General features: G+C 47.3%; 1 protein-coding gene across 1 annotated transcript; it reads left to right on the forward strand.

Moving 5' to 3' along the window:
* The first annotated feature begins 3,813 nt into the window (after positions 1-3,813).
* Positions 3,814-19,988, forward strand: MPL (MPL proto-oncogene, thrombopoietin receptor). Its single transcript, XM_059686106.1, has 12 exons — positions 3,814-3,892; positions 4,039-4,171; positions 4,478-4,665; positions 5,172-5,461; positions 5,871-6,033; positions 6,282-6,408; positions 11,294-11,475; positions 11,639-11,781; positions 15,310-15,469; positions 15,709-15,805; positions 19,392-19,479; positions 19,685-19,988. Exons 1-12 carry the CDS (start codon positions 3,814-3,816, stop codon positions 19,970-19,972), a joined length of 1,938 nt encoding a protein of 645 aa, XP_059542089.1. The 3' UTR covers positions 19,973-19,988.
* Positions 19,989-21,596: the final 1,608 nt, after the last annotated feature.

The following is a 21,596-nucleotide window of genomic DNA, read 5'->3' on the forward strand; positions in this document are numbered from 1 at the left end:
ATGTTGTTTCTGATCACAAGAGAGCTACTGAAAGGAATGTGAAATTGCAGTTGTCTTTTTAAATTAGCCTTTTCCTCCAAAAGACTCTCTAAGAAGTAGTGACTTGGGGGCTGATCTTGAATCAGAAAGAAAGTTCTAGCAGGCTGAGATTGGAGGGTTGTGCCTGGGGACGCAAGGAAACAAGGCTCTGTGGCAGGATGAGGGAGAGACTCCAAGAACTGGGAGATGAAAGGTCAAAGGGCTGTGTTCTAGCATCTTGAGATGAGTCTCATGTGGATTCATGAAAGGATTTTAAGCAGAGAAAGAATAAAAGCAAATTTGAGCTTCAGAAAAAGGACAGAGTAAGGAGATGCCATTTGTTAACTATCAGAATGGCAGACTTAAAACGGCACTGAAAAAGATGTGGGGAAAGTAGCATGCTTTAACACACTGCTAGAGGAGTAAATGGAACAAGCATTTTGGAGAGAAGTTGGGCAATTTTAGGAAAGCGATGGGGAAATGGAGACTCCAAGTGCCTGGAGCAACCTATCTCGGACTTTCCGACTGGATGAAAACACAGGTGTTGGAAATCTGGGGAAATGGGGAGACAAGGGCAACGGCACAGGTACAGGCTCGAGAGAGCCAATTCTCTTCTCAGTCACTGTTCAGTGACATTATGTTAGTAGCTTGAAATTAGCCATGGTTGGGTATTTACACTGCAAAAAGCAGCAAATGCTACAAAACAAGACTTCATCTCTTCCTGCCCCCAGAGAGCAGTTTAACAGCATTCCACTTACTGCCCGAGCCCATCCTCATCCAGCAACCCCTTGAGTTCTTTCAGCAATGGCTGCACTTTGACCTTACATGCCGACAGAAAGCCCAGGCCTGCTGCTCTGGGCTGAACCTTAAAAAGCCTACTGGACTCTAAGTGGTCTCCTTAGGCCTAGTCCAGTTCCTGCTTGATATTCTAAATAAGTAGAGGACTGGGGAAGGCACCTCTTTCCAGCTGTGTGGGAGCAGAGAAAAATGGGGAAATGACAGGACAGGTAGCTGGACCTCCTTCCATGCAGGAGCAGAAGCCCTCATCTCAACTCTGACAGTCATAGACAAGCCTCTTGTCTTGTGGGCTCTGTACCCTTAACCACTACTATACCAGCTTCCTGTAGAAGTCACCGGACTTGGTAAAAGCTGGATGCTGGAGTGGAGGGAGAATGAAGAATTGAAGATCATTGTCAGATTTCAGGCGTAAACGCCCAGGTAGGCTATGGTGAGATGTGAGCATAGGAAGAAGAAAAGATCTGACAGGGTGTATTGGAGTTAGTAATCGTTTTTGTTTTTTTTGGGGGGGGGGGGAGGGGGGACTCAGTGAGTTGAAGTGCCTGTGGAACAACAAACAGAGATGTCTAAAAGGTAACTTGAGAATTTTAAGATCAAGGGAGTGATAAAGACTTGGGAATTACTGCTATATAGATGCAAGTGAAGCTAGGAGATCACTCGGGCAATATAAAGGGCAAAGCAAGGCTATCTGGGGAACAGCAACATTTAAGAGAAAGAGCAAAGAAAGTAAGAAACGGGTGGGGAGTAGGAGGAACTAGGAGAATGTGATACATCGCAGAACCCAAAGAAGGAGAAGAATATCAAATGTTGCCGAAAGGTTGAGTATGATAAGGATTAAGATGAGAGACACAATGAGGTTATTGTGGCTGGGCCAGAGTAAAGACAGTGGTAGGAGATGAGATTTAAGTAGGCAGGGACCAGGTCAGGCGGGATTTTGTGTGCCAGTAGGAGGTATCTGGATTTTATTCTAAGTGCAGTAGGATCATTAGAGGAATTTAGCAGGGGAGCAAAGAAATACGATTTGCAGTCTAAACATAGCCCTACATTACATGGAAGACAGATGAAAGGGGTGGAGTGGAGACAGTTAGGAAGCTATTGCAGTCATTCAGACTTGGACTCGGATGGTAGGAGACGAGGTGGTAAAAAGTGTTCAGATTCAGGATACATTTTTTAAAGATATCGGGGTACTAATGAAAAAATAAAAGATATCTGTGAACTCAAGATAAGAGAAAGACAGAAACCAAAGAGTACTGAGATTTGGGGTTTGATCAACTGAGTAGTATTGCCATTTATAGACGTGGATAAGACTAGGAAAAAATAAAACAGGTTTAGGCATGGGAACCAGAATCAAGAGTTTTATTTTGGCCATCTTAAGAATAATATGCCCATTGGACATACAAGTGGAGACGCAATCCAAATCTGGAAGAAAGACATATTACTTTTGAAATCATCAGTATATACATAGCATCAAAGCCACGGGCCTATATGAACATTAAAGCTGTCTTTCCTCTCTCACTTGACCTGATAGAGGTTGGATGGCCATTGGTTGGGGGCTGGGAGAGGCATCCAAAATCATCCCCATTTGGCAAAGGCAGCTGGTCTTTGAACCTGAGAGCTGGACAGGAATCAGGACTAACCTGGCTCAGAGACTTTGTGCAAAGAAATGATGCCAGAGAAACTAAGACCTCACAGGAAGGCTGAAGGATTTCCATTCCCTACTCTTTCTCCCCTCCCCTTAAGGTGCCATTCCATTCCCTGTGGACTTTACAAATGTTCTATGTTAAAAGCATTAATTTGGGAGGAAGAGAGGACGGTGATATTAAGGGCACTCAAATCTGTAGAGCCAGCAATGGGAGCTCCAACTCCCTGTGGGAATTTATGTGGCATATTACACCCCCACCCCGCACCCCAGCCCCCTGTCCCAACCTGCAAGAGTCAAAGCTCCTGAGAGTTGACATAAAAGCCACCCATAGTTACAGCCCTCTAGGAGGAGGCCTGGGCTTCAGACAAGGGGTCATGCCCACTATTCTGCTGCTAATGTGAGGAAGATGAGCATGAGCTGAAGAGCTGAGACCAACCATCCTTTGATTTCAAGCCAACTAGATAAAAATACTGAAGACTAGTGCTTCTCTAACTTTAATGTGTATTCGAATCATCTGGCAATTTTGGTAAAATGCAGATTCTATTTTGGTACATCTCGGGTAGGGCCCAAGATTCTGCATTTCTAACAAGTTCCCAGGTAATGCTTTTGCTGCTGGTCTACTTGACCACACTTTGAACAGCAAAGAATGAGAGGCAGCTGTGGAGCTACCCACAATGAAAGGGGCATGTCCAGTTCCAGGGAGAATGTGTTCACTTGTGCACAAAGTCACAGAACCTATTAAAATGGAAATAGCCACCATTTTGTTGTGGCTGTGTGGCAGGTGGTCATTTCTTGGCACTACACTTTCCAAGAGCATCACATGGTTGTTAAGCACTTGGTTCCTGAGCTTTACCTCTGAGTAGGCATATGATCTGAGGCAAATCTTCAACTTCTCTTCATCTTAATTTGCTCACTTCTCTAATGGGAATAATAAGACTATTGTGAGGATTAGCTAAGTCAATAGATATGAAGCACTTAAAACATGGCAGCACAGTAAGTGCTCACTGTTAGTAAATGTTACTATTTTTGTTGATAACACACCCTTCTGCAATAGTCAACTTAGACACACATGGACGCTGAGTCTCCTTTTGATACATGGTCAAATTATAACCCCCATCTCACTCCCACCAAAAAGCCTGTATCCTCTCTTTCAAATCCCTCCTACCCGCTTGTCCCCTTCCCCCTCCCCTGGCCCCTGGCCCCAGTGTGGTCTGAATAGGCCCCACAGGGGCAGGGACAGGGACAGGACGTGGGGCTGTATCTGACAGGAACCTGAGGGGCTGGCCCGGGAGGGGATTGGGGCCCGGCTTCCTGAAGGGAGGATGGGCTAAGGCAGCCACACAGTGCCGGAGAAGATGCCCTCCTGGGCCCTCTTGGTGGTCACCTCCTGCCTCCTCCTGGCTCCCCCAAACCTGGCACAAGTCACCAGCCAAGGTGAGGTGTATGGAGGGTGGATCTCACCTATAGCCAGGAAGAGGGAGCCCTGGGAGGGATGCAAATTAGGAGTCTCCCACTGGTCCCCTATCTTTCTCAAACATGCCTGGAAGGACCCAGAGCCCAACTCACCAGCTGTCCCTCAGATGCCTCCTTGCTCGCCTTGGACTCAGAGCCTCTGAAATGTTTTTCTCAAACATTTGAGGACCTCACTTGCTTCTGGGATGAGGAAGAGGCAGCACCCAGTGGAACATACCAGCTGCTGTATGCCTACCCAGGGTATGTGCTGGGCTGTGCCCCACTCCCCTGCACCTGTCCTGTTCTTACCTCAGCTGAGCCCTGCTCCAGTAGCTTCCCTGCCTTTGGCCCCATAAGAGAATTACTTCAAGTACATGCCTTCAGTAGCCACTTAATGAATTGATGTGCTTTGGATAGATCCAGCTCAAGCCTCTACATAACCCCTCATCCAACCTATCCCAGGTACTGAGAAAAAGAGACAGTAATGGAAATAGAAGTAGGGCTTGGGGCCAGACTGGGTCCTGAGGGTGGCTGGGTAGGTAGGATGGACTTTTCCTCTGCCCACAGGGAGGAGCCCCGTGCCTGCCCCCTGAGTCCCCTGTGCCTGCTCCCTGTGTCTCCCTTTGGAATTCGATATATGTGCCAGTTTCCAGCCCAGGATGAAGTTCGTCTCTTCTCCCCACTGCACCTCTGGGTGAAAAATGTGTTCTTGAACCAGAATCTGACCCAGCGGGTGCTCTTTGTGGACAATGTGGGTAAGGGCCATCCTCCATCACCCTGGACCCTCTATTTGCTGTCCCCAGGCTAGATCATAGAGTCAGACCAGTTGGTGCTCTTTCAGGACAACATGCATGGGCTTCATTACTAGACGCCCAGAGACACTTCAAGACACCCTATCATTCCTCCCAGCCTTGGCATCGAGACCTAGACTTCATGTCACATCATAGATACCCTGGCCTTCCCATCATTAACCTATTCATTTACACACTCATTCAACAGTGCCAGGCACTGTGCTAGGTGACAAGTATACAGAGATCCCTGCCCTTGATGAAAAGAGATCCCCACTCTTGAGGAGCACTGAGTCTAACTAACTTGGAATGAGGTCACTGTTCTCATGAGGAAAGGAAAACAGGATAAGGAGTCTCCCTGCCTGCCCTCCAAGGGAGCCAATCCAGCCTCCAGCACCCCTCTCTACAATCCATGGGTTAAACTGTAGACTGTGGCATTCAGACAGTTCTGATGTGCTCTATCTTGCCCTCAGGCCTACCAGCTCCCCCCAATATCATCAAGGCCATGGGCGGGAGCCAACCAGGGGAACTTCAGATCAGCTGGAAGGCCCCAGCTCCTGAAATCAGTGATTTCCTAAGGCATGAACTCCGCTATGGCCCCAAGGATCCCAGAAACTCCACTGGTCCCACAGTCATGCAGTTGCTGTCCACAGAAACCTGCTGCCCAGCTCAGTGGAGGCCAAACCCAGCCCCAGCTCTGGACCAGACTCCATGTGCACAGCCCCAACAGGATGGACTAGAGCAGACCTCCCCAACTAGAGAAGTATTCTGGCCTTCTTCCACTCCACTTCCTATCTCCTACCCCGAATTATTTTGCCCCAAGAAAGGACAGGCCATACTTTGGGGATACTAGATTGGGTTAGTCCTTGGGGAGTTAGTACAAACTCTGATTGGTCCTCAGGAACTGTGTCTATTTAGGGATCTTCCACTTTGGGTCATTCACACCAATAAAATTGAGAGCTTGAGGCCTCCAAATTAATGGGGACTTCCCTAAAAACCCCTGACCACCACCTGAAACCCACTGACCTGGCCTCCAGTCTGTGTGCATATCTATGCAGTAAGGAACTGAGCATCTCTCCACAGGCATGCTGTGGGGCTTCAAATATAAGAGATGGAGGCTGTTATGGCTGAGAGGCAGACCTAGATTCTGAGACTGGGATTCTTCTCTCAAGGCTCCGTCTCTGACAGTGATGAGTGGAAGCTGCCTCATCTCGGGGCTCCAGCCTGGGAATTCCTACTGGCTCCAGCTGCGCAGCCAACCTGATGGGGTCTCCCTCCATGGCTCTTGGGGACCCTGGTCCCACCCTGAGACTGTGGACCTGCCTGGAGATGCAGGTGAGTCATAAAGGAATGGGGAGATGAAGAGGAAATAAAAAGGTCTTTAGGAAGGCATGGGCTGGACATGGAAGCTCTGATAACCCTGGTCCTTCCTGATGACCTCAAACTTGCAACAGAGAGAACTATGTTCAGGGAGAAAACAAAGAATCAGAGTAAATGTTCCAAGTTATATATGTTAAGATGATCTGGATACCATATAGAGTAGAAGCCTGTGGGCCCTAATGTGACTTCCTTCTCTGATTCAGTGGAAATTGGACTACAATGCTTTACCCTGGACTTGAAGAATGTTACCTGTCAGTGGCAGCAACAGGACCATGCTAGCTCCCAAGGCTTCTTCTATCACAGCAGGCCGTGGTGCTGTCCCAGAGACAGGTGAGAGTTGAATTGCTGGTTGAGCTTGATGTCATGGGAGAGAGGCACAATCCTGCCAAAAGAAGGGAGAGGTTGTTCTTGGTCCTCTTCACTCCCCTCCCTGTCCCAAAACCAAATGGCCTCCATGCTCTCATCCTCCAATGGGTTTTTTATCTTCTCAACCTCTCCCCATCCCCACTGTCACCTGGACCACTGCAACTGCCTATATTCTCATTCACCTCCAACTCATCCCCCATGCTGCTGACAGAGTGACCTTTGTTAATCTCAGATTTTGCCTGGCCTTCCCTTATGTACTGCAACTCTTCACTATCAAATCCAATCAAAACTTTGCCTGGTCTTCAAGAAATTCCACCAAACATCTCATTGATTTGTCACCCCCACCATACCTAATCTATAATCAAGGCTTGTTGATTTTGTGTATTAAATATCCTAATACAGGCCTGAGAATATTCATTAACTGATCACCTCTTGAATCCTCAAATCATTCTCCACACAGGAGCTGCAGAGATCTTTTAAAAGTGAAAACATGAACATAACACTTCCTATTTAAAAACCTTCAATTGATCTTAGGATAAAGAATTCTATCATTGCTGTAACTGGTTTGGCTCAGTGGATAGAGAGTCAGCCTGCGGACTGAAGGGTCCCAGGTTTGATTCCGGTCAAGGGCATGTACCTTGGTTGCGGGCACATCCCCAGTGGGGGTGTGTGCAGGAGGCAGCTGATCAATGTTTCTCTCTCACCGATGTTTCTAACTCTCTATCCCTCTTCCTTCCTCTCCGTAAAAAAATCAATAAAATATATTTTTAAAAAAGAAAAGAATTCTATCATGGCCTTAGAAAGTTCTAAAGACTCAGCCCTTACCTCAGCCTTAAGCCTCTGGTTATACTGTGCTGCCTTTTGCTCTCCATGCTCTAGTACTGGTCTTTTGGGTTCCCTCTTATTTGCCATATTCCCTCCTGCCTCTGGGTCTTTGCCCATGCTGTTTACCCAGCTCTCCTGCCTTTACTTAACTTCCACTTATCCTTCAGATAGACCTCAACTCAAATGTCACCTCCTCAGGGAACCTTCCCCTGACCTTCCAATAGCACTACTATACATCCTTGTTGTACCAGGTACCTCTCCTTCTTAAGTACTTATCATAGTTACAATTTTACATTTATAATTTATCTGGTTACTTGGTTGATAAAAAAATGTTCTCTCAGCCCTGGCTAGGTAGTTCAGTTGGTTGGAGCATCATCCCACACACCAAAAAGGTAGCGGGTTTGATTCCCAGTCAGGACACATACCTAGGCTGCAGGTTTGATTCCCCCATTGGGGCACATGTAGGAGGCAACTGATCAATGTTTCTCTCTCACAGCAGTGTTTCTCTCTTTCTCTCTCTCTCTCTCTCTCTCTCTCTCTCTCTCTCTCTATCCCTCTCTCTCTCAAATCAATAAACATATCTTCAGGTGAGGATAAAATATTTTTTTTCGGACAGAATTCCAGTTGGAAAAGGCCGATCTTGACTATACAGGATCCATGAAGGCAAAGTCAGTGTCTGTTTACACTCGCCAATGTATTTTCACCTATCACAGTGCCTGGAATATAGTAGGTGTTCAGTAAAAAATTGTTGAATGAATGAATAATGAAACAACACTATTCACAGTTTTAATGTATTTTTCCAGTTTTTCTATACATTTATATATGTCTATACATAATAATTTTCAGCATAAATTGCACATATCTGTATGTATATGTATATATTATATTTACTTTTTTACTTAAAAATATGCTTTGGAGATCATTAAAAAATGCAACTCATTGTTTTTAATAACTGCATAGATTTCCATGTATACAGGTGCCTTGAATGGATTCAAGGATGACAAAACTGAAGTTATCCTTTCCTCCACCAAAACCTGCTACTCCTCTTATTGTCCTCCATCCTACCATCAGCTCAATTTTTCAGGCCTGAAACATGAAAAGTACCCTGGACTTCTGCTATTTCTATACCCTTAAAATCCAATCAGAAATACTTATTTCTACCTCTTCAGTATCTCTTGAATCCATCTATTTCCCTCAACCCCCATTGTCCACAACCCTATTTTCATATCCTCATCACTTTGCACATGGAAACCATGTGCAATGTCCTAATGGATTTCTCTCCTACTCTACCCTCACAAATCCTTTCCTACAAACTGCAGTTAGAATGATCTTCCTAAAGTATAAAGCCAATTGTGACAATTCCCTGTTTAAAATCTTTTATAAAAAATTCATTTTATTGCTTTTTTTTTTTTTTTTACAAAGAGGAAGGGAGAGGGATAAAGAGTTAGAAACATCGATCAGCTGCCTCCTGCACACTTCCTACTGGGGATGTGCCTACAACCAAGGTACATGGCTTTGACCGGAATCGAACCTAGGACCTTCCAGTCTGCAGGCTGACGCTCTATCCACTGAGCCAAACCAGTTGGGCCCTATTTAAAATCTTTTAATGTCTCTGTAGTTACTACATGATTGAGTTCAAGCTCCTTAGAAAGGCTACAAAGCCATTTATGACCGTGGTCTGCCTTCTCACATTTACCACTCACCACCAGGGTGCTAAAAGCATTCTACACCACTTCGAATTTCCCCCAAAGCATCATATCTCTTATCTGTGCCCAAGCATGTGCCTCAAATGCCTGTTTGTCCCCTTTGCCTCCTATTTATAGTCCAAGACTCAGTTTAAGCACTGCCTTGTCCAGGAAGTATTCTCTGACCCTCCCATTTTGGGGAAGATCATCTGCCTTGATACTCCCCAACCAGCCTGTGCACAGCACAGAAAAATACCATCTGTTTGTTTGTCTGCCTCTCCCACTGAAATGAGACCTCCTTGAAGATTACTTCTCTATGTATTCATAGGGCCTAGCACAGTGCCAGGCACACAGTTTCAATAATTTGGTGAATGCATGAGTAAACATAAAATACATAAAATGATAAATAATTTTTGTAATAACTAGCCACTTATAGGTTAGCCACCTACAGGAAGCCGACATGACATGATTCATTTGTTTAATAAACAATTATCAAGCACTGTGCCAAGCACTGAGGATAGAATGACAAATAAAACAGAAAAGGTTCCAACATTTGGGGGACTTATATTTTAGTGGGAGGGGAGGGGAGGGAGTGACTAAGTGGGAGGATGGGGCGGGGCTGCTAATTTAGACTGAGTGGTCAGAGAAAGTCTCACCAAGGTGACAAATGAGCTAAAACCTAAATGCAAGAAGGAATAAGTCACTGAAAATCTAGAGCCAGAGCAATCTAAGGCAAAGTGAAATGCAAAGACAGTGCATTTGGCATAACTGTAGCAGAGAAAGAAGGCCCCTGTGAATGAAGGGTGGTAAACTGGTATGAGAATTATAGAACAAGAAAATGGTGAGGTAGGGAGGAGCTAAATCATATAGAGTACTCCCTGGTATGTATGGAGTTTGGATTGTATTCCAAGTGGGATGGGAAGCCATTAAAGGATTTTAAGCGAATGAGTGACATAATATGATTTACATTTTAAAAAGATATGCTTCTTGCTCTAGCTGGTTTTGACTCAGTGGATAGAGTGTCAGCCTGCAGACACTACCCTCACCTCTTTATAATTTTGAAAAAAATATATTTTTTCAAAAAGATCTGCTTTTTTAAAAAATATATGTTTTTATTGATTTCAGAGAGGAAGGGAGAGGGAGAGAGAGAGATAGAAACATCCATGATGAGTGAGAATCATTGATCGGCTGCCTCCTGCATGCCCCCTATTGGGGATCGAGCCCGCAACCTAGGCGTGTGCCCTTGACCAGAATCGAACCCGGGACCCTTCAGTCCACAGACCGACACTCTATCCACTGAGCCAAACTGGCTAGGGCAGATCTGCTTCTTTGTGAAATTATAAAGAGGTGAGAGTAGAAGCAGGTTCACCAGTTAGACATATGCATTAATCCAGGCAAGAGATAATGGTGGTTGCATGTAATGTGGCAGTGGTCAAGATAAAAACAAATGGGCAGATTTGTGATATATTCTGGGCATTATCAGATCAACATTTTGGAAGCAAATTCTGGTAGCTGTGTGGGGGACAAATTGAAGGGAGTGGCAAAAATGGAGGTGGAAAAGCCAGTTAGGAGGTTGTTGTAATAATCTAATAGTACAATAACATATAGAGGTGACTAAGAGAACTGCTGTATGAGAACAGATTTTTGTTGTTGTTGTTAATCCTCGCTGGAAGATATTTTTCCCATTATTTTAAAGAGTGGTAGGGAGGGGGAGAGAGGGGAGAGAGGGGAGAGAGGGGAGAGAGGGGAGAGAGATAGAAACACTGATGTGAGAGAGCCACATCAATTGGTTGCCTCCCACTGGTACCCCAAATGGGATGGGAAACCTGCATCCCAGGTATGTGCCCTTAACTGGAATTGAACCTGCGACCCTTCGGTTCTCAGGCTGACACTCTAACCACTCAGCACACCATCCAGGGCTGAAAACAGGTTTAAAACACAGGATGTTTTTCTGCAGAATGATGACGGCTTTTTAACCTTTGAAACAATCCTGTGAAATAGGTATTATTAACCCATTTTACAAATGAGGAAATTGGAACAAAGATAAACCAAATAATTTGCCCAGTTATACACCAACAAGCCAAGACCTGAACTCTATATAGCCCATGCTATTTTCATGTGTCATCTAGCTCCTTTCTTAAGAGGAAGAGGCTGGGGGGCACCAAAGCAAATGTCAGAAAACAAAACATATGGCATGAAGACAGAGCACGCCCCGGAGGCCCATCTAAGAGAGGAGTCAGATGATAATCCATGCAGGGCATAGCTCCTGTGGGATGGAGAATATCAGGATTAGTCTCTGAGACAGGCCTAATTCAATGATTCTATGTGCTGATTCTTAGAGACCCCATCTGGGAGAAGTGTGAAGAGGAAGAGAACAATCCAGGATTACAGCCCTCCCAGGTCTCCCGCTGCCACTTCAAGTCACGAAATGACAGTGTTATTCACATCCTTGTGGAGGTGACCACAGCCCAGGGTGCTTTTCACAGCTACCTGGGCTCCCCTTTCTGGATCCATCATGCTGGTAAGAACTTTCTTCCTTTCTGCTCCCACACAGCCCCTCCCCCAACTGCATCTGACCCTGTGCCCAGAAGCACCAACTCTTGACACTTCTGACCCATGGCCCTGGTGGCATGATGTCTCATGCACAGAAGGGCTTAGGCCAGTCCCTGATGACATCCCTGTAGTGCGCATCTCCACTCCAAACTTGCACTGGAGGGAGGTCTCCAGCGGACAGCTGGAATTGAAATGGCAGCACCCATCATCCTGGGCAGCCCAAGAGACCTGCTATCAGCTCCGATACACAGGAGAAGGCCATCAGGACTGGAAGGTGAGACCAAGGAACAAATGCCCACAGACCTCACCACACAGGGTATCCCTGAGTTTCATCATGCCTGTTATCAGGGGTGAGGGCATCCATGTGTCCATGTTTAGGCTTGCATATCTGTGTTTATATGATTCAACTGGTATCTTAACTTCTCTTTGGCATCTGATACTGTGGACTACTCCCATTTTATATGTTCTCTTCCCTTTGCTGCCGCGATACCTGTCTCTCCTGATTCTCATGCTCTCTCGGACCAAACCTCATTTTCCTTTCCTGGCTCTTCCTTTTCCACCCTTCCTTGATATGTTGTGCTTCCTACAGGCCCATCCTAGATTCTTTTCTAGATAAACACAGTATACGCTTTCCTTAGGAGAGTGCTTCAACTCCATGGTTTTAACAACCTTATATTAACCATCCCAGACTTACCATATGGGAACAAACTTCTACCATAGGCAAATTACTTAAACATTTGAAGTCCCACTTTTCTTATTGGTGAAATGAGAATAAATATATCTACCTTCCAGGGTTACAGTAAAGATTAATTATATAAATATCTAGCACACTGTCTGACAGATGGAAGGTACTCATATACATTAGTTAAATCTTAGTTTCTTTCTCTACTTTTATTCTTATTTACCACCTACACAGTATATACAACTTCTTACCAGATAGATCTACCTAAAGCCCCCAGAGGCAGTTCAGACTCATACAGTAGTTCCCCCTTATCTGTGGGAGATACATTCAAAGACCCCTAGTAGAGGACTGAAACCATGGACAGTACTGAAGCATATATATACTATGTTTTTTCCTATAAATACATACATACACTTTATGGTTTCTCTTTGGCATATCCAAATTACCAGCATCACTACTCTTGAACTTTGGGGCTATTAAGTAAAATAAGGGTTACTTGAACACAAGCATTGCAATACCTTGACAGCTACATAGGGACTATCAGGCAGGACACAGGGATGATTCGCATCTTGGGTGAGATGGAGCAGGATGGTGTGAGCTCTCATCATGCTATTCAGAATGGCAGGTATTTAAAAACTTACAAATTAGCCCCAGCCAGTTTGGCTCAGCGGATAGAGCTTCGACCTTCGGACCAAAGGGTCCCAGGTTCGATTACAGTCAAGGGTACATACCTTGGTTGCAGGCTCCTCCCCGGCCCGGGCCCTGGTCAGGGTTCGTGCAGGAGGCAACCAATCAATGTGTTTCTCTCACATCAATGTTTCTCTGTCTTTCCCTCTCTCTCCCACTCTCCCTAAAAATCAATGGAAAATATCCTCGGGTGAGGATTAACTGTAGTAGGGAAGCCACTACAGTTAGGTACATTTAAAAAAATAAAATAAAAACTTACAAATTATTCATTTCTGTAATTTTTTCATTTAATATTTTTAGAATATGATTGACTAGGTAACTGAAACCATGCCGAGTGAGATCATGAATAAGGAGGGACTACTATATATCCAAAACTTAACTCATCTACAGTAAAGCACACAAATGTTATTTAACTAAGCGGTTGATTAACTTATACATGTGTATACACCAATGGTCAGCAAATCGTGGCTTGCAAGCCACATGCAGCTCTTTGGCCCCTTGAGTGTGGCTCTTCCACAAAATACCACATGCGGGCACGCACGTACAGTGCAAAGTCGACTTAAAACTTTAAGTAAAGTTTATTAAGTTAATTTTAGGGAACGTTGTGGAGTGAAAGAAGATGTAGTGTCGAGGATTGAGAAAGGTATGTTGAGATGGTTTGGACATATAGAGAGGATGAACGAAAGGAGATAGACAAAACAAGTATACGAGTGTGAATGGGAGAGTTGGAAGGGGTTGACCTCAGTGAACGTACCTCAATCAGATTGAGGACGTTTTTAGCAAAGGCCAGCTTTAGGAGTACCCTAATTAAGTTAATAACAATGTACCTACCTATATAGTTTAAGTTTAAAAAATTTGGCTCTCAAAAGAAATTTCAATTATTGTACTGTTGATATTTGGCTCTGTTGACTAATGAGTTTGCCGACCACTGGTATACACCCATGTAACCATTATCCAGACCACAATATGTTATTTCTAGCACCCTGGAAACTCCTCATACCCCTATAGTCATAGGACCTCCCTTCCAAGGTAACCACTATTCCAACATTACTATTGATAAGTTTGACTGTTGTTGAACTTGATAAAATGGAACCATACAGTATTTCTTCCTCAAACTTATTTCTCCTCTGTACCTTGTCTCTGGCACCACCACTTACCCAGTTACCCAAGCTTGGAATCCTCCTCAATTCTTCTTCCTTTTGCCTTGTCTCTTCCCCTTAATTATTAACAAGTTGAATTTATTGTACTAACAGTTCTCCAATCCCTCCTACCACTGCCTTAGCCTCCTCTTTGACTGTCCAGCCTGTCTATCCAGCCTGCATACTGAACTACTCTGTAGTCCCCAGTCAAGCAACTCAGACTGTACTAAATGCTCCTTTGTGCTCCTGGTGCCTTACTTATATCGTTACTAGAGGCCCAGTGCACGAAATTTGTGAAAGGGGCTTGGCCCTCACAGCCGCAGCGGCCACAGCAGCTGCGTCGGCCCTCACAGCCCCAGCTTCATCCGGAAGGACGTCTGGAAGGTTGTTCAGCTGTCCAGTCTAATTAGCACATTACACTTTTATTATTATAGACTAGAGGCCCGGTGCACGAATTCATGCACAGGTGAGGTCCAGCTGGCCTGCCCTGATTGGCATGGGGGGGAGGGGCAGGTCAGGGTTGGGGCTGGCTGGGGGGAGGGGCCAGCTCCACCCACTGGTTGAACTACCTGTCAAACTCTGGTTCAGGGGACAATTTGCATATTAGCCTTTTATTATATAGGATTATAGCACTAATTACTTATAATTATTTACTTGTTTGCATATCTTCCTTGGTAGACATGCAAGAGACCATGTTTCATTTACCTTCTTCCCCAGTGCTAGCCCAATACTTGGTATTTCACAAGCAGTTCATAAAAACTTGCTAGATGATTAAGTTAATAAAGCTTCCCTGCTTATACACAGGATACTTGTGCCCTCTGCTTGGAATCTGTCCTTGCAACCCCCACACTAGCATAATTCTGGCATCCTCTGCTGAATGCGTGTGACTTGGAAAGGGTCCTTAGTATTTGAGTGCCTGGGATTTCATTGCTTCTGACAGGAGGTCATGTGTCCCCGTCACTGTGCTGCACCAGGATCTCTGTCAGGGTGTATCGTGTGTATTTGTGTCGGGATGAGTAGTTCTCCGTGCAGATGAGGTCTGTGTGTCAGGGTGTCAGGGCGCTTCTCTAGAGGTGGGCTTGCCTCGGGCATACTGCGGCCGCAGGAAGGGGGAGATGTTCTGTCTCCCGGTTTCCGCAGGGATGTGTGTTTCCTGTCCGTGAGGCATTGTGAGGGGATCCCCTGGGTTTCAAAGTGGCAGGGTTTTGGTCCAACAAATGCCGATCTCTTAAGGATCGGATGCCCCCCATCCGCACCTGAAGCATAACCACCTTCTCGCTTCTCCTCTGCGCAGGTGCTGGAGCCGCCTCTGGGGGCCCAGGGAGAGACCTTGGAGCTGCGCCCGCGCTCCCGCTACCGGTTACAGCTGCGCGCCAGGCTCCACGGCCCCACCTACCAAGGCCCCTGGAGCGCCTGGTCCCCCCCAGTGCGGGTAGAGACCGCCTCGGAGACGGGTGAGGGCCCCGCCAGGGCGAAGGCGGTCTGCGGCTGCGCAGTTGGCGGGGTGCGCGCGCGGTGCCTAGGTCGACGAGGGGCGGGGCCAGGGCGGCGTGGGGCGGGCCTGGGGGCGGGGCTCCGGCCTGGGGGCGGGGCTCCGGCCTGGGGGCGGGGCTCCGGCCTGGGGGCGGGGCTCCGGCCTGGGGGCGGGGCTCCGGCCCGGGTGGCGGAGGTCTGACTCTTTTCATCCCCGTAGCCTGGATTTCTCTGGTGACCGCTCTGCTCCTGGTGCTGGGCCTCACCACTCTCCTGGGCCTGCTGCTGCTGCGGTGGCAGTTTCCTGCGCACTACAGGTACCGCCCCGGTCCGGCCGGAGCCGGGGCCGCGGTCAGGGCGGGCCGGAGGCCTCGGAATAAGCATGCCAAGCTCTTGGACACCCACTTTCTGGACAACTGCATGTCCACACCTGTGGCTTCAGCCAACGGCTTCCTGCCCGCCTTCCCTGGGAGTCGCACTGCTTCCTATCACTCTTAACATGCACGCTGTACTGGATGCTCACACTGCCCCACCTCCTGACTCCTCACCTCAGGAGCAAACTACTGTCCACCTGCCACCCGAGCCAAAACACTTAGGTGCCTCCTCCTCCTTATCCAGTCTGATCTGGTCTGGTCATTCCGCCTCCTAAGCCTCGCTCAAACAAAGGCTCCTTTTCTCTAGCCCTACACACACTACCCGACTCACTGAAACAGAGCCTCTTCTCCCTCCAATTTGTCTGACCCAACCATTCTTTCTAAAATGCACACATGAATTTATCATGTACCTCTTTAAATCTCTGTATCGCTCCCCAGGATAGAGTTCAGATTCTAGAATGACAAACAAAGCTCTGCCAGATCTGGCCCCTGCCAGCATTTCCATCTTCTTCCACCCTGCTCATCAGTCTTGCCAAACTGTTGATGATTTCCTCCACAAGTCAACTGGTTTTATTTCTCAGTGCCTTTGCACATTATGTACCCTCTATCTGGAATATCCTCCATGGCTGACTAATACCCATTTATTCTATCTAATAAAAGAGAAACATGGTAATTAGCCGTAACTTCGCTACCTTCCCATTGGCTAATCTGGGTGATATGCAAATTAACTGCCAGCCAAGATGGTGGCCGGCAGCCAGGCAACTGACCCGAACAGGAGGCTTGCTTGCTCCAGTCACGGAGGAAGCCAACGTTCCCCGCCTGCTGCTGCTGGGCTCTGAGCTGCTCTCTAAGAAACATTGTTACAAATATAGAAGCTAAACAAAACCCCAGAAACCTGCTTTCAGTCAACTGGGATCTCAGAGCTGGAGTCGCAACAAAGTTTCAAATACAGAAGGTAAACAAAGCACAGAAACCTGCTTTCAGCAGCCAAGGTCTGAGCTAAAGCCGGCTCTCAGTTCCAGTGACAGCCATAGAAGGTAAATAAATCCCAGCATTAAAAAAAAGGAAAAAAGGAGAGGTTGGGAGGAGCTTCAGTCACCCGCCAGCCTGAAAACGGCCCTCAGCCCCTCACCCAGACTGGCCAGACACCCAAGTGGGACCCCCACCCTGATCCAGGACACCCTTCAGGGCAAACCAGCCAGCCCCCACCCGTGCAGCAGACCTCTATCCTATATAGTAAAAGGGTAATATGCCTCCCAGCACCGGGATCAGCGGAGCATCAAGGCCTCCCAGCACCAGGATCAGCGGAGCAGCCAGGCCTCCTAGCACCGGGATCAGCAGAGCAGCCAGGCCTCCCAGCACCGGGATCAGCAGAGCAGCGAGGCCTCCCAGCGCTGGGATCAGCAGAGCAGCGAGGCCTCCCGGCCTGGGATCAGCGGAGCTGGGAGGCCTCCCGGTACCAGGATCAGTGGAGCAGCGAGGCCTCCTAGCACTGGGATCAGCGGGGCAGCGAGACCTCACTGCCCCTGTGTCAAGCGGAGCCACGAGGCCTCCCAGCACCGGGAGCAGCGAGGCCTCCTAGCACTGGGATCAGCGAAGCCACGAGGCCTCCTGGCCCCTGGAGCAGCGTGACAGGGGGCAGCGCCCAACCCCCTGATCGCCCTGCGGCTCTGTGTGTGAAAGGGGAAGGTGCCCCAACCCCCTGATCGGCCCTGCTCTGTGCCTGATAGGGGGGAGCTCCCCAACCTCCCCATCGGCCCTGCTCTGTGTGTGACAGGCATGGCGCCACAACCCCCTGATCCACCCTGCTCTGTGTGTGACAGGTGGTGGCGCCGCAACCTCCCCATCGACCCTGCCTTGAGTGTGACAGGGGGCAGCGCCCCAACCCCCCAATCGGCCCTACCCTGGGCGTGACTGAGGGTGGCATCGCAACCTCCTGATCCGCCCTGCTCTGTGCATGACAGGGGGTGGCGCCCCAACTCCCCAATCGGCCTTGCTCTGAGCCCAACCAGGGGCTGCGGGGCAGGCACCTAGGGATTGGGCCTGCTTTCTGCCACCCGGGAGTGGGCCTAAGCCAGCAGGTCGTTATCTCCCGAGGGGTCCCAGACTGTGAGAGGGCACAAGTGGGGCTGAGGGATACCCCCACCCCCGCCAGTGCACAAATTTTTGTGCACCGGGCCTCTAGTCTTTAAATAACTTTCTTCACCAACTCCTGGGAAACCTTTCCTAGCCCTCCCCTATTTGCTACTCTCTTTGTACCCCATGTACAGACTTCTATCATAGTACCAGTAGCATTTTACTACATTTATTTTATTATGTCTTCCCTATTTCTTATTTGGTAATCTTTAAATCCTCAGTACAGCGTATGCCAGATAGCACACCCTTAAATAGATGTTATTAATAAATGACCTATTTATGTGGGAAGACTAAGGTTAAGCAGAAATGTCATTGGAAGTTATAAACAGAAGAGATAGAATGCATACCACCTCAGTCTTTCAATTGGCAACATCTTTTGATTCTTGAAGACTCAGCTCAGAAAGCAACTCCTCCAGGCAGCTTCTTTTGATGGTCCTAGGCTATCATCTCTCTTTGAACATGCATGTCTTTGAACTTTTAATATGCAGGTGGGAATGTAGCCTCTATGCAGGTAGCCAGGTCCAAGTAAAAAGGGGAAAAGGAGGAGGTGGTGCTGCTGAACCAGACATACTCAGCTCCTTTTCCCCAGTTTACCAGATAACTCACTCCTTCTCCCCTGGAGAGATAGGAGTGAGGTTCACAGAAGAGACCTGAAATGTTGTTCAGCTAAAGTCCCTCCATGTGGAAATATGAGCCTAAAGGATTGGAAGTTCCCCGACATACCTTAATCCATACTCTTCCCAGATAGATCACCTTCCCCAGTAACTTAATAATAAGCCCCCACTGGCTCTCTTCATTCATTCATTCAGCTAATTACTTGAGCACCTATTATGGGCCACACACTGTTCTGCACACTGGAAATACAGAAGTGAGCAAATACACAAACTCTTTGCTCTCGTGGAGCTTACATTCTTCTAATGGGGTGAGACAAAAACAAATAGATACAATAATAATAAATACATAATAAGTCAAGTGTCATAAAGAAAAATAAAGCAGAGCAGAAGATAAAGTAATGGGGAAGGGAGGTGGTACTGTTTTAGACAGGGTAGTCAGGGAGGACCTCTTTGTCAGGATGGCATTTGAACAGAGACCTAAATGAAGCGAGGGAATAGATTGAGTGTTCCAGAGCAAAAAGAAAGCACAAAGGCCCTGAAGCAGAATGTTTGAGGACACTCTGCACCACTCCTTTGTTTAATCTCCTCACCACTAGCGTCCCTCCCCCACCAGAGGTTTCCTTTGCACCTATACTCTTACTTTTATTACCTTGACTACACTCTTACCTCTCCAAGCTTTACTTGCCCACCTCAGAGCCTCCCCCACTGCCCCACCTCAATGTTCTCCTCCCTCCCAACTCACTCCCATGACTCTGTCTCCTTTTTTCCTTCTCCCCCAGGAGCCTGAGGCATGCCCTGTGGCCCTCACTGCCAGACCTACACCGGGTCCTAGGCCAGTACCTTAGGGATACTGCAACCCTGAGTCCGGTGAGTGCACTCCTCTCCCTACCACCCACCACTAGTCCTACAAGGAGCTGGATCCTTGAACACACAACAACCTTTCTAAGACCATTGCCTACCAGTATTCCATCGTCCTGGTCCTACCCCAAGCCAGACCCTCCTTCCTACACAATCTGGGTCTTCTCGCAGAGGACCTGCTAATCCAGCCCCCTTTTCTTCTCATCTCTCCCAGCCCAAGGCTGCAGTCTCAGATGTCTATGAAGAAGTGGAACCCAGCCTTCTTGAAATTCTACCTAAGTCCTCAGAGAAGACTCCCTTGCCCCTATGTTCCTCCCAGACCCAGATGGACTACCGAGGATTGCAGCCCGCTTGCCTGGGGACCATGCCCCTCTCTGGGCAACTGCCCACGGCTGAGTCGGGATCCTACTGCACCACTCACATTGCCAACCATTCCTACTTACCACTGACCTGTTGGCAGGCTCCTCACTCCCAGTACCCTGGACAGAACCAAACCCTCTAGTAGACCTTTCTTCCCACCTTTCTGCTTACTCCCACCCTCCACCCCCGCCCCGCCCCGACCACACCCCCCCTCCCCCGCCCTGACCACACCATACACATCTCAGACCTCATTTCCATCCTCTTTGTTGACCCTTGTAGCTGGGCTTCACAACACTGATCTTGCAACACTGCTGCTGACATAAACCCAGGAGCCTCTTTCCTCAGGCAAGGCTCATTTATTTGACTAAGCTCTAATTTCCGCCTTCTTTCTCTCACCTCTTTAATGCCACACTCCCCCACTTCTCATTTGCTTTTTGGACTACTTCAATGAGTACTTCTACTACAAATTTGCTAATGAAACTGCCCAGGCAGAGTTCATCTCAAACTTTCTAATTGCAAGATCCAATAGGATCTTGTTAACCCTCCATTTATCTGATCTCTCTGTGGCATTTGCCACAGTGACTACTTGTTTCTCCTTTAAATTCTCTCTGACCTTGGCTTCTATGACATCACGGTCTCTCCCGGTTTTGTTCCTCTAGGTAAGAGCACAAACTCTGGAGTCAGCACTGAGTTCAATTCCTGTCATTCCATTTACTAGCTGTGGCCAAATAAAGTCTTTGAGCCTTAGTTTCTCATCTATAAAACAGGGGTAATGGAACCCTACAGAGTTGTGAAGAGGATTAAGTGAGATAATCTAAGCACAGTGCCTAGGATATAGTGTTTAATATATCTGAATGGTCATAATTATTCTTTCTTGTTCTCTTAGCCTGGCATCTCTTCCACTCCTTAATTATAGCAGTCTCTCAAGAGTCCATTCTTTTTATTTATTGTTTGTTTGTTTGTTTTTTGTTTTAGTTAATCCTCACCCAAGGATATTTTTCCATTGACCTTTTAGAGAGAGTGGATGAGAGAGGGAAAGACAGAGAGAAACACATTGATTGGTTGCCTCCTGCAAGTACCCCAACCAGGGCCTGAGCCAGGGAGGAGCCTACAACCAAGGTACGTGCCCTTGACCAGAATCGAACCCAGTCCGCAGGCTGACACTCTATTCACTGGGCCAAACTGGCTAGGGCTCAAGAGTCCATTCTTAACAGTCTCCAATTCCATCCATTTTCATCGTCTTTACTCTATGCTAACCCAAGTTCTTGTTTCTAGCCCAGATTTCTACTACAGCACCTGTGATGACTATGCAAGCAACTATTTACTTGTCTGTCTCCTGCTACTAGATTGTGAGCTCCTTGAGGGCAAAGGCTCTGATTTGTCTTCCTCCCCCCTCCGCGTGCCACCCCCCCACCCCCCACCCCCACCCCCGCCGTAGAGTAGTGCTTGGTGCATGGGAATAAGCCTTCAATAAATGTTTTCTAAATGAATTAAATCTTTCTGGACACCATCACCTTAACCCCATGCCAACCTCCCTCAGCCTCTAAGCCAGCGGTTCTCAACCTGTGGGTCGCAACCCCTTTGGGGATCGAACGACCCTTTCACAGGGGTCGCCTAAGACCATCGGAAAACACATATATAATTACATATTGTTTTTGTGATTAATCACTATGCTTTAATTATGTTCAATTTGTAACAATGAAAACACATCCTGCGTATCAGATATTTACCTTACGATTCATAACAGTAGCAAAATTACAGTTATG

The sequence above is a fragment of the Myotis daubentonii genome, chromosome 3, assembly GCF_963259705.1.
Source record: "Myotis daubentonii chromosome 3, mMyoDau2.1, whole genome shotgun sequence".
Lineage (NCBI taxonomy): Eukaryota > Metazoa > Chordata > Mammalia > Chiroptera > Vespertilionidae > Myotis > Myotis daubentonii.

Bases quoted from the DNA above. Each gene is read 5' to 3' on its own strand.
- MPL (XM_059686106.1), top strand. From the start codon at position 3,814: ATGCCCTCCTGGGCCCTCTTGGTGGTCACCTCCTGCCTCCTCCTGGCT. The intron at 5,462-5,870 runs GTATTCTGGCCT...TCTTCTCTCAAG, and splicing joins AGACCTCCCCAACTAGAGAA to GCTCCGTCTCTGACAGTGAT. The intron at 19,480-19,684 runs GTGAGTGCACTC...CATCTCTCCCAG, and splicing joins ATACTGCAACCCTGAGTCCG to CCCAAGGCTGCAGTCTCAGA.